General features: G+C 45.1%; 1 protein-coding gene and 1 long non-coding RNA gene across 7 annotated transcripts in view; one reads left to right on the top strand and one right to left on the bottom strand.

The window, feature by feature from the left end:
• Nucleotides 1–12,474, top strand: part of tcf7 (transcription factor 7) — a 265,368-nt gene that overhangs the window by 201,430 nt on the left and 51,464 nt on the right. For all 6 annotated transcript variants that reach the window (XM_038795900.1, XM_038795899.1, XM_038795905.1 and 3 more), the window contains 2 exons: nt 8,470–8,560; nt 11,288–11,374. In XM_038795900.1, coding sequence (XP_038651828.1) covers nt 8,470–8,560; nt 11,288–11,374 — 178 coding nt within the window. The remainder of the gene's footprint in view (nt 1–8,469; nt 8,561–11,287; nt 11,375–12,474) is intronic.
• Nucleotides 192–11,579, bottom strand: LOC119965318. The gene is made up of 3 exons (XR_005460488.1): nt 11,541–11,579; nt 4,015–4,214; nt 192–342 (listed from the first exon to the last, which is right to left on the bottom strand). It is a non-coding gene; the product is annotated as an uncharacterized LOC119965318 (long non-coding RNA).

Raw genomic sequence — 12,474 nt, 5'->3', positions numbered from 1 at the left:
CTCCCCGTGTTTGCGTGGGTTTCACCCCCACAACCCAAAGATGTGCAGGTTAGGTGGATTGGCCGCGCTAAATTGCCCCTTAATTGGAAAAAATAATTGGGTACTCGAAATTTATAAAAAGAAAATCAGCAACTTTGAAACTTTTGTGACACAAGCTAGCTTGTGCAATAGTAATACTCAGTGGGCATCTCAAAGGCATATTTTTGGATCTATTTTTAAATGGAGCAGCTTAACAACATTGAAAAACAATGGCAGAGGGTTCCATTTGCCACCATCTTTGACACTGGTTACTCGTATACAGGAAATTTGTCTTGCGAGTCAAAAACACCTGCCGGCACTCTTCTGAAAGATATACAAAATAAGTAATGAGTTAGTCATGCACTTAAAGGCATTGAGTGTTGTTCAGAATCCAGTAGAACTGGCTTATAACCAAAAGAGAAAATGCTGGAAAATCTCAGCAGGTCTGGCAGCATCTGTAGGGAGAGAAAAGAGCTTTGGACGAAGGATCATTGGGACTCAAAACGTTACTCTTTTCTCTCCCTACAGATGCTGCCAGACCGGCTGAGATTTTACAGCATTTTCTCTTTTAGTTTCAAATTCCAGCATCTGCAGTAATTTGCTTTTATCCAGAACTGGCTTATAGCCTTGTGCTACAATTAGATCCTGGTGTGGGGCAGCAAAGCCATAGTATGTTGGGTTTGACTGAGCTAAACTGTTTCATCTACGGACAGAGTGGGAGCTTAAGTAATTTTCTGCCATTTAAATTTTAAAGCAAGGCCAGATGCCTATCACAAAGAACCTGACCATTAACAGGCATAGCAATGCTGAAAACCTTGCTCTTTCATCAGCAATTATACAGAGGACAGGGCATAACAATGGTTCATTCAGAAATGAGGGTGGGCAACTTGTTAAAATGAAATAGACAGTTTTCTTACCAGCTGTTAGAGGAAGTGAAAGAAGCACTATTATGTGCTTCCATATTTTAGAAACAAAGATACAGCATAATTGCCAATGATCCTGTCATTCTCATCTGCCATTGAATGGTTGTACATCCGAGGCAATATCTGCTACATGTCCGGAATAGCTCACTGAGGAGGAAGCTCTTTGCATTAGTTATTTAGAAACATGGACCACTCTGTCCTTGGGGCTGTTTAGCTATTCAATCAAAATACGGTCCATTTACTGTGTTTGCTCCATATCCCTTAACACCCTTACCTAAGAAAAACCCGTCAATCTCAGTCCTGAATATTTCAATTGATCCAGCATCCATGGCCCCAAGAGGGAGAGAATTGCAGATTTCCCATTGATGCACAATCAATGGACACGAAACGTAGGTAAAGTCCGAACGAAAGGCTTTAATTAGCAAGAAGTGAGCCCGGCAGCAGACGTACAGGAAAATGGCAGGCTGCCGGGGTACACGGGTTCTTATACCCCACTTCATAGGCAGAGTTACCTTCCTCTTAGCCAATAGGGATAAGAGGCACACTATACCTGGGCCAATGGGCAGCGAGTGCTCTGCACCTCAGCTCACACTCCCGGTTACCGTAATACCCCTAGTCATACTACCACACCACTATCATATGAGTTTACTCCTGATGACCCTGCCTCTCATTGTAAGATTGCACTGCACTATTCTAGATTCCCCACCAGCTTCTCAGTTTCAAATCCATTCACCATTTGAAGGACCCCAATTAGGTCATTCCTCAAATCTCTAATCCCAAGGGAATACAGGTCAACCTCACGTGTGCTGCTGATGGCCCCCATACAGCTTATCATGGGCAAATGCAGTGGTTGATTCTCCTTAAGTAAGAGGGCAACATGCTCCGTGAGTGAGTTTCATGCGTTATAAAGAAGTTTTTTTTAAAACTATGGTCATCTTTTATCAGTGGGATGTAATGAAACGAATGAGGAAAATGTGTAATAATAATAATCTTTTCTTGTCACAAGTAGGAAGTTATTGTGAAAAGCCACCAGTCGCCCCATTCCAGTGCCTGTTCGGGTAAGCTGGTACGGGAATTGAACCCGCGCTGCTAGCCTTGTTCTGCATTACAAACCAGCTGTCCAGCCCACTGAAGGTTGCCCAATGGGATATTAGAGGTGATGCCTTCTCTTTTTAAAGGCTGCATGAGTCAGAGAGCATTGTATATCATAATCCCACACATTTTGGACAGCTCCCCACTGACTTGTGGAGTGACATTTAAGATATGAATTTGAATCCAACATAAACAAATGAAAGGATATGCATCGTCTCCAAAATGAATATGAACCCAGGCCCAGGAATCCTACAAGGAATTCTATCATTTCTGAGAAAGGGATATCTGACCACTCAGTTTCATTGTAATGCTTTTGCAACATAATGATGCACATTGATATGATTTATATCTGTTGCTTCTCAAATACTTTAAACATGGGTGGACATGAGATCACTTTGAAAGAATTCGAGAGAAATCAGATAGTGGGACAATCTGAACACTGAGTGGAATAGGTTTACATTTGACTCAGCATTAAGTAGATCAGTCATGCGAATGGTGCTGGTCATGAATCTTAACATGGGGCAGCACGGTGGCGCAGTGGGTTAGCCCTGATGCCTCACGTTGCCGAGGTCCCAGGTTCGATCCCGGCTCTGGGTCACTGTCCGTGTGGAGTTTGCACATTCTCCCCGTGTTTGCGTGGGTTTCGCCCCCACAGCCTAAAGATGTGCAGGCTAGGTGGATTGGCCACGTAAATTGCCCCTTAATTGGATAAAAATTAATTGGGTACTCTAAATTTATATTTTTAAAAATCTTAACATGATTCTTCTGAGTCCGCCGTTACTTTTTTTTGCCATGATTAGGTAGGATCAGTTTAAGTGATGCTGCTAATCACAATCCTTCCCTTGTATGTCCTCCTTCCTCCAAAAGTAGTTCCTCTGTTTTTGAATTCTTGCTTGGTGCTGGAAATCCACAACTGGACTAGATTGCTTGTTTTACAGCAAACCTTTAATCCATCATTCGGCAGGTTATGTTTTATTGCACTTCCTTATCTTTTGGTTGATCTGTGTGCCATGAAAGAAAGAAGAATACTGATGCACCCCAGTGACTCAGTGGGTAAAACAACTATGGCCTGAATTTTTAGGATGGCAGTGGTTCGGCCCCCACCCCGCCAACTCTGGCCGTCTTGCAGCCAATTTACACAAAAGAGCATTAATTCGCCTTAGGCAGGACTTCCGCCCCTCATTTGGGTGGATTCTCCACCTTGGAGAGCTCTCCAGTCTCTGCAGCAACTGCGTTGTAGTGACCGAGAGAGGAACTGCACGGAGATGCCAGAACCTACATCCCAGAAACCAGAGGCCCAGTTAAGTGTCAGGAGCCCCAGGGTGGGGAGGGTAGGGAAGGCCTAGGGGGGTCGCAAAAGCGGCAATCGGGTTCTCATGGGATAAGCTAGGGAGGGAAGGTATGAGGTCCAGAGGTCACCAGGCCTTAAAGGAAGGTGTCCCCCCCCCCCCGTAAGGGTCACCATCTTCTGTTGGTGGCGGCCCTTCTCCATACCCACCCAAGATCTAATGTTCTTTATTTCAGGGTTTCCCCTACGGAGCATCAGACAACCTACCAGCCTAAAAATTGAGGTTGGGTGGAAAACGCCTCTTAATTGGCATTAATTAGCCACTTAAGGGTCATCATTGGGACAAGAGTGAGCTTCCATTCGGAAGCCTATCCCACCCTAGTGTAAAATCGTCATAAGGTCAGGCAGGGCAGGAACCCGAAGAGAATCCCGTCTCTGCAATTTCACACTCCAAATCCCTTACCCTACACCCCCTGCACCCAGATTCATTCTATGGTTTAGGCTAGCTGAGCTGACCACACCCAGGCCAGAATAGCATGAGCCTCAGTGTGCCCTTGGAAAAGTGATTGAGAACTCTTGATTCTGCTCTGAGTCAGTATCCAGTGACCAATTCAAGAAAGGTTGTATGTGTGGACGTTAACTGAAGACAACATCAAGCTCATGGGTAATGTCCGCCATGTCTGAATGGCTTACCGATGTTCACTGCCTACGATTTCTCTGGGATGAAGAATGGCCAATCGGATGTGGAGCTCTGTCGGTACCAGTAGAATTAACCACCTTCCAAGGCAGCACCTTTGAAAATTTCAAAATAATACAGGGTAAGCCTTAGACGGTTCAGTAAAGGACCGCACCATCCGATTGCAGTTTTGCTAGGAGACATCAGTCGCAGTCATCTGGGAGGGAGGAAGGCAGAGTAAATGAAAATGAAGGAGAAAGGTTGTTTGACTGTAGAGTGAGAGGAAAACATGCTGCAAATATACAACAGGTCAGCCTGCATATAAATAGATGTTTTTTTTTATAGTTCATTAGATTTACGGAACACTGGCAATAAACGCAAAACATTTGTATGGACTTGGTTTTCTTTGCCTCCCTCTCCCGCCGATGGATAATACAGTTAGGTCAAGCCATTTATTTTTGGGAAATGGGGGCTAACTATAAAAGAACCAAATGGGTTAATGTCCTTGTGCGGTTCCTGCATCTACGGCACAGAAATGAAAAGTGCAATGCCAGAAGACGCTATTGGCTTCCAAGAAAACCGCAGCAAAGATCTGCAAACAACTGAAAATAAAACCACAATGTGTTCTGCACGCTAATCTTTGAAAATATGGAGGATTCAGAGTGCTTGATAAACATTTCATAATGTTTCCATTTAAATCCATCTGTGGCAAGTCTACGGTCCAAAGCATTTTGAAGTGCAGAAAAGGCAGTTACTTTGAGATGTATATATCTTTAGCATGCAGTATTTGAGCTCCTCAGCCTGCTCAATGGGTATATCCAATGCACGTGTGTACCGAAATGTACAGAGCAGGAAAGTCACAAGCTTCATCTTTTGCCCGTTCTGTTTTCGCTGATCCGCTAGGATCGAGTGCAGCAGTCAGATTTAATGTCCCTCATTTAGCGGGTACGGGGTGGGAGAGGTGGGGAGGAAATTCATACTTGACCAGAATGCAGTGACCCCTGCTGGTAAGTGCATATATGCAGCTATCTTGTATAGTCATGATTCACGCCACTTCCAGTGCCTCTGTTCAGTCAACCAGCCTGCTAACATTCACTGGCTAAATCCTACACATGCAAAATATTCCCTTGCTTGAAGAACTGGAGAGTTGCTGGCAGTTGTGGAACCAGAATCATTCAGGAGAGTTGGGAAAAATACTCGGGACACATTCACAGCTCAGTCTACTGTGTGTACAAATTAATGGATTTTTAAAGAATGATTAATTAAGAGAGTTCGATGTTTTCCTTGATTTCCGAAAATCAATTTTGATACACAATATTGAGTTGAATTGTGAGGCGGGGGATGGTTATTAAAATCCACCAGACCTATAGGGTGTTGTTGTATGCCGATGACCTGCTACTGTATGTGGCGGACCCGGTGGGAGGGATGCCGGGGGTGATGGAGCTGCTAGCTGAGTTTGGGACTTTTCAGGCTATAATCTAAATCTAGGCAAGAGTGAGGTGTTTGTGGTGCACCCTGGGGACCAGGAGGAGGGAATTGGTAGGCTCCCGCTTAGGAGGGCAGGGGAGAGTTTTAGGTACCTGGGGGTGCAGGTGACCAGGGACTGGGGGACTCTTCACAAGCATAATTTCACCAGGCTTGTAGATCAGATGGAGGAGGAGTTCAAGAGGTGGGACATGCTGCCATTGTCGTTGGCGGGGAGGGTGCAGTCCGTCAAAATGACGGTGCTTCCGAGGTTCTTGTTCCTATTTCAGTGCCTGCCCATCTTCATCCCCAGGGCCTTCTTTAGGAGGGTGACTAGCAGTATCTTGAGCTTTGTGTGGGCACATGGGACTCCGAGAGTGAAGAGGGTTTTCCTGGAGCGAGGGAGGGATAGAGGCGGGCTGGCGCTGCCCAACATTTTGGGGTACTATTGGGCGGCCAATGTGTCAATGGTGCGTAAATGGGTGATGGAGGGGGGAGGGGCGGCGTGGAAAAGAATGGAGATGGCGTCTTGTAGAGGTACGAGCCTGGGTGCCCTGGTAACGGCGCCATTGCCGCTCTCTCCTAAGAGGTATACCACGAGCCCGGTGGTGGCGGCGACCCTAAAAATCTGGGGACAGTGGAGACGGCAAAGGGGGGAAACAAGGGGCTCGATGGAGGCTCTATTAGGTGGAAATCATCGGTTCATCCCGGGGAACATTGATGGGGGATTTAGGGGGTGGCAAAGGGTGGGCATCAGTAAATTGAGGGACCTGTTTATTGGCGGGAGGTTTGCGGGCCTGGGGGAACTGGAAGATAAATTTGGGCTCCCCCAAGGGAACATGTTCAGATACTTGCAGGTAAAGGCGTTTGCTAGGCGACAGGTGGAGGAATTTCCTTTGCTGCCCTCGCGGGGGGCGATGGACAGAGTGCTTTCGGGGGTGTGGGTCGGAGAGGGGAAGGTGTCTGACATTTATAAGGTAATGCAGGAGGTGGAGGAGTCGTCAGTGGAGGAGCTGAAGGCTAAATGGGAGGGGGAACTAGGGGAGCAGATAGAGGATAGGACTTGGGCGGATGCCTTGGAGAGAGTCAACTCTTCCTCTTCCTGTACGAGGCTTAGTCTCATCCAATTTAAGGTGCTGCATCGGGCCCATATGTCTGTGACTCGAATGAGTAGGTTCTTTGGGGGTGAGGACAGGTGCATCAGGTGTTCGGGGAGTCCAGCGAATCATGCCCATATGTTCTGGACATGCCTGGCACTGGAAGAATTCTGGAAGGGGGTGGCGGGGACGGTGTCGAGGGTGGTTGGATCCAGGGTCAAACCAGGTTGGGGACTCGCGATTTTTGGAGTTGCGGCGGAGCCGGGAGTGCAGGAGGCGAAAGAGGCCGGTGTTCTGGCCTTTGCGTCCCTAGTAGCCCGGCGGAGGATCTTGATGCAGTGGAAAGACGCGAGGCCCCCAAGTGTGGAGACCTGGATCAGTGACATGGTGGGATTTATAAAATTGGAGAGGGTCAAATTTGCCCTGAGAGGATCAGTACAAGGGTTCTATAAATGGTGGCAGCCTTTTCTGGACTTTCTGGCTCAAAGATAGGTATCTTAGTCAATAGCAGCAGCAACGGGAGGGGGGGGGGAGGAGACGGGGGGGTGGGGGGTGAATGGAGGGTGTTCTTTACTGTTTCTATTTTTTCTTTTTTTTCTCCTATGGTTATTTAACTTAATATTGTGTTAACTTAAGGTGTTGTTAATATGTTTTGTTGTTCATTAAGGATAGGTGAATGTTTATGACCGTTATCATTATTGTTATTGTTGGTATTTTATTGCGGTTCGTTGTTGTTATATAAATACAACATTTTTCAATAAAAATTATTTTTAAAAAAAATCCACCAGACCTGAATGTATACCACAGCTTTTAAACAGAGTAACACAGATCATTTTTCCGCAAGATTGGACAGGAACCCAGGTGTAATCCCATGATCCATACTCCCAGTAATGAAACTGCATGTTAAAGAAATATTGGTCAGAGATAGGCTACAACATTGTAATCACCATATTCCTGGCCAGTAGCTCTTCGTGCTGGGAGCAGGAGATAATGGAACTAGCCTTTATATCTGAGCAGATATTGAGGGCAACATAGTGGCACAGTGGTTAGCACTGCTGCCTATGGCACTGAGAACCTGGGTTCGAATCCCGGCCCCGGGTCACTGTCCGTGTGGAATTTACGCATTCACCCCGTGTCTACGTGGGTTTCACCCCCACAATCCAAAGATGTGCATTGTAGGTGGACTGGCCACGCTAATTTGTCCCTTAATTGGAAAAAATAATTGGGTACTCTACATTTCTAAAAAAAATCTGAGCAGACATTACAGTAGAAATTGGTATATGTTCCGTCCATTTGCCAGGTATAAAATGGGCACAATGATATTGATTCAGAAGTGGGGCAGCCCAACCCCAATCAGCATCCATTGCTAAACTCATGGGGCTCATTTTTGGGCCACCAACAGGCATTAGGGACATTTAAAATGTTGACGAAGGAAATTAGTTGCTGGTGATCAGGGCAAGCTTGACGTCAGCTAAGCTCACAAGCCTTCAATGGTCCCCATGACTGCCAGGTAAGCATGATTAAAATTTAAAAGATCTGAACATGCAGTGCGGAGGACCAGGAATTATTCCTCCAGCTCAGCAGTCCTGTTGATTGGCCAATTCAACCCACTCCACCCTATCATGGTGCATCCCGACTTTCTGGAACTTGCCTGAGGGATCGTGAAGTAAGTGGGCCAACATGTGAGGTGAGCTGCCTGTGCAGGTGCAGCCAGTGCCAGAATTTGTAGCTGAGATCTCAGGTCCGATTTTATGTTTCAGACTAATTTCTAGCATGTTACATACAAAAGAACAAGCAGTATGTAAGTGGATGGCAGAGATGAGAAATGTGTTTCTATATGCAGCATAATCTTGATTATTGTCCCGAAGGTTGTTTGCGCTGATTCTAACTGTCAATGTTTATGTTGTACAGGTTTGCATCGGTCACCTCAAGGTCCTGAACTGGCTGCTTTATATTCTTTGTCTCCTGGTAGTGTAGGACAGATCACCCCGACAGTGGGCTGGTAAGTGATGCACCAGAAATTCTGACCAGAGGATCCTACCTCAGAGCTGTAAGAGAACCAAGGATGTTGGCCTTGTGCTTTGTTTTCCCTGCTCAAAACACAAAGCAACAAAAAGTCATGTCATGTGGCTGCTCACCTCAACAATCTCTGAGGTTTTCAGTGATGCTGTCATCTTGGATTCTTTTTGATTTTATTGCTGACCCACAGACTAATCCAGTTCTTTGAAAAGGGTCATTACTTTTGTGTTGAGATGAAGACCGAGGAATCACACTGGGGTTCCCGAGGCTTTCCTCACATTTATAAGTGGCTATGTTTTGAAAGGAATTTATTTCATTCGGGTGTTCAAGAAAGCCATGGTGCTAACAGCAGCAATCACAATACTTTGGAATAAGAGCGGTGTCACTGGAGTAAAGCATTAATATTCCTGTTTTGCGTTGAGCTCAGCTTAATGATGGTTGAAACTGTTCATGTTAATCTGCTTTTGAGAGCTGGTAATTTACCTTAAAGCATGACTATAATCTCAGTTAACCATGGCGGTGCCAGTATTATCCAACAGGCAAATTAAATAATTAACTCTGACAGTATATACATTTTGCTTAAGTTTCCTCTCTATAAATTCAATTTAGAACATGTGTGCTCAAGGATAATGCTGCATCTGGAAAGATCTGCACTCCCAAATGAATTTTGTAACAGGATAGTGCCAATAAGTGCCTGGTTTGATACCTGAAATAACCTTTGATTTGTCCCACCAAGCAACAGGCTACATTTGGCTGGCTGTCTACAGTTATTGCCGTAGTGTCTTGGCATCAGATAGTCTTTGTGTTACTCATGCCAGTTAATTAGCAATAGCAATCTTATTTATTACTGGATTCAAATTTAAAATTTCAGTTTTTGTATAGATGGACATGTTATTTGCTGCTATTTTCTTTAGTTACATTCAAGACCATGCTGATTCAGCCACATTACTAATTTATTCATTTATAACTGTACAACACATTTACGATAAGCAACCTGTCAGCCAAAGCACACACCTCCGAGATTTCTCTCATACGTTATAAGATCCAACACGTTGGATTATCTGAGTTGTCATTCTTCTATGTATGAGCTACTTTCAGTTGAAGTACAGAGAATGGGATGGAAAAACATTTTTTTAATTTATATTTTTTTCTCCCAACCCTTATGTTCTCTTTCTTCCTTCTTGGACCACATACAATGCCTAGCAAGTGTGGAGGTGGGCATGACGTCCCCTGATTTCTGCCTATGTCACACTATGAACGGCTGCTAAGAGGTTGTACAATAACAGTGCGCTAGGTGGCAGGAACACACCCTGGCCAGGATTTTCTCAATGGAATTTGCTGATTTGCTAACTTTTCCATCCCGCCAGCAACAGGTCCCTTCTGTCGAAAAATTCTGGCCCGTGCAGAAAGGTAGCTAGTCTCATCGGGTCACTACTCTGGACAGCATGGCTGGCTTCATTAACTCGTCACATGTAAGGAACCACAGGTGTTATGTTATGTCCCAGCACCTGGGAATACTCTTTGGAAAAACACTGGATTTATCCTGAGCAGTGCTGAACAATTAGAAAATTGGCCTAATTTGTAAAGTAAAGTTGCCATAGTCCTAGATGACCATAGACTGCTTTCCTCTTTGAGGGCGAGAGCTGACTGGTGGTGAGTTAACCTCAGGCATTAACCTCAATAATTTTGGATCTATCCTATGTTCCAATGATTTAAATCACTCCTGAAGTGCACTGTTCTCATTTTTTCCTGTTGCCCACTGGGCAATTGGACTGACTGGGGTATTCATAGAATTATAGAATCCCTACATTGCAGAAGGAGGCCATTCGGCCCATCGGGTCTGCACCGAACCTCCATTGGAGCACCCTACCTAGGCCCATTCCCCTGCCCTATCCCCTTAACCCCGTAACCCCACCTAACATTTGGACACCAAAGGGCAATTTAGCATGGCCAATCCACCTAACCTGCATATCTTTGGACTGTGGGAGGAAACCCGAGCACCTGGAGGAAACCCACGCAAACACGGGAGAATGTGAAAACTCCACAAACAGAGCCACCCAAGGTCAGAATCAAAGCCGGGTCCCTGGCGCTGTGTATTGAACCAGTAAAGCTGAGATTTGTTCTCCAAGTCATGCTCAGTTAGTTGATTTCTGAATGCCCTTTGAGGGCCATCTAATCGCCATCAAAGTCACCCCCTACATTATGGTGCACTCATGTGGATGGTGAATGAGGGCAGTAATTGTGTCTGATACTTCAAGATTTAATCACCTGATGGCATTCACTATTTAGTCCCACAAATGAAGAATTATCATTTGGGTCAGATACCAGTCACGCCCTAGCATCCATGGGACCACACACCATCATAAGTCACTGCTTTCAATAGTGGAAGGAACAAAGGGGAAGAAAGGAGAAAACTGTTAAACACCTTTTGAAATAGGAATCTCCCAGCAACGAGAGAGAGTGTTTTCATCCCAGCATTCTGAGCTGAACTGGAGCCCAGGATCCAGAGGTGAAAGAGGAGCAATTCACTGAACCCTTAAAGTCAGGTTTTTACATCTCAGTCTCTGCAAACCCGTATGAAACAAAGCAAAATATCAACACTTTACAGAATGGTACTTTCACTGATGAAGTGTAGTTTGTCTTTGTTAAGCTCATAGGTAAAGGCTGTGAAGCCCAACAGCTGATAGATCCTTTTTTCCCCTGATCCCAGGCAAGGTCAGTCTGTCTATCCAATTACATCATGTGGATTTAGGCAACCTTACTCCTCACCGCTTCCACCCAGCACTTCCATATCCAGGTAGGTATGGGCTGTGTGAGACTAGCTAGTGGCAAAGCCAGTCTCACAGCTTGCAGCTTCTGCCAAGACATGTCCAGTAGGCTCCGCGGCAACAGTTGGTGGTTTGATTCTCGGGATAGACCTAGCAATATGCTGAACCTGGGCCTCAGTTCCAATCAGCGCTCACCCTTTTGTAGTTACCACCTCTCATCTGTTTAAGGTGGTTGAGGTCTGGTGAGTACTGAGCCCCAGGTATTGCTTTCCATGTGCCCTCACTGTCTAATAACAGGATCATTCTCCAATATTGTGACATCAGAGCATTGTTCCTTTTGTTACACCCACAACAAGCTTCGCAACTCTTGAAAATTCCACTATTTCCCTAAATTAAATGTTGACATTTATTTGTCATACGTAGATAACTATCAGAAGTAATATTGCACGTGATGCTTCCCGGCACCTGAATAATGTGTGCCTGTTGATACTAAGCCTGTTGTGTGTGTTCATAAGATGAACAGCAATATTGATGACTCAATGGTAGAGAATGACCCTATAAGTGTGATAATGTATTTGTGTGTTTACAAAATGAGATGTGTTGCACAGTGAAACCTGGTTGAATATTTTTGATCCTTAGTTCTACTCAACTTCCCAATTATACCGGTTCATTAGCCATGTGGGGGGTGGTGGAGGTAGATGAGAGGGCTAAAAATATTCTGAATTGTTCCAAGATGCTGGTCAGTGCGGTTGCTGAGCTGTGACGAGGAAATATGGTAACAGTGACCCACTTAGAAAATTCTTCTGGTGTTTATATCTCCCAGAGTAGCACAGCTGAGACCAATACTCATGAACTATGTAGAATTACACATGTCAAGAGTATGTTAGTGCAGTGCTTTTTGATACTGCTGCTTTACAAGCACAAGTTAAACTAAATCCTTCCAACTTGAAGGGTGTGGAGGTCAGGGAAGTGACACTGCAGTATCGTACCATAATCTCCAACCTGCGATCTCTTTGGGCTCGGTTGCCAGTTGGAGGCTCGAAACCTCTGAGCTCATCCCTTAAAATGCTGCTGTGTTCTCACAAAGGGCAGCAATTACAGTTTATAAAAAAACTAATCAAAGAGGAAA

The sequence above is a fragment of the Scyliorhinus canicula genome, chromosome 4, assembly GCF_902713615.1.
Source record: "Scyliorhinus canicula chromosome 4, sScyCan1.1, whole genome shotgun sequence".
In the NCBI taxonomy this organism is placed as follows: Eukaryota; Metazoa; Chordata; class Chondrichthyes; order Carcharhiniformes; family Scyliorhinidae; genus Scyliorhinus; species Scyliorhinus canicula.
Note: the sequence above shows the minus strand (reverse complement) of the source record. Positions and strands in the feature narration are given on the sequence as shown.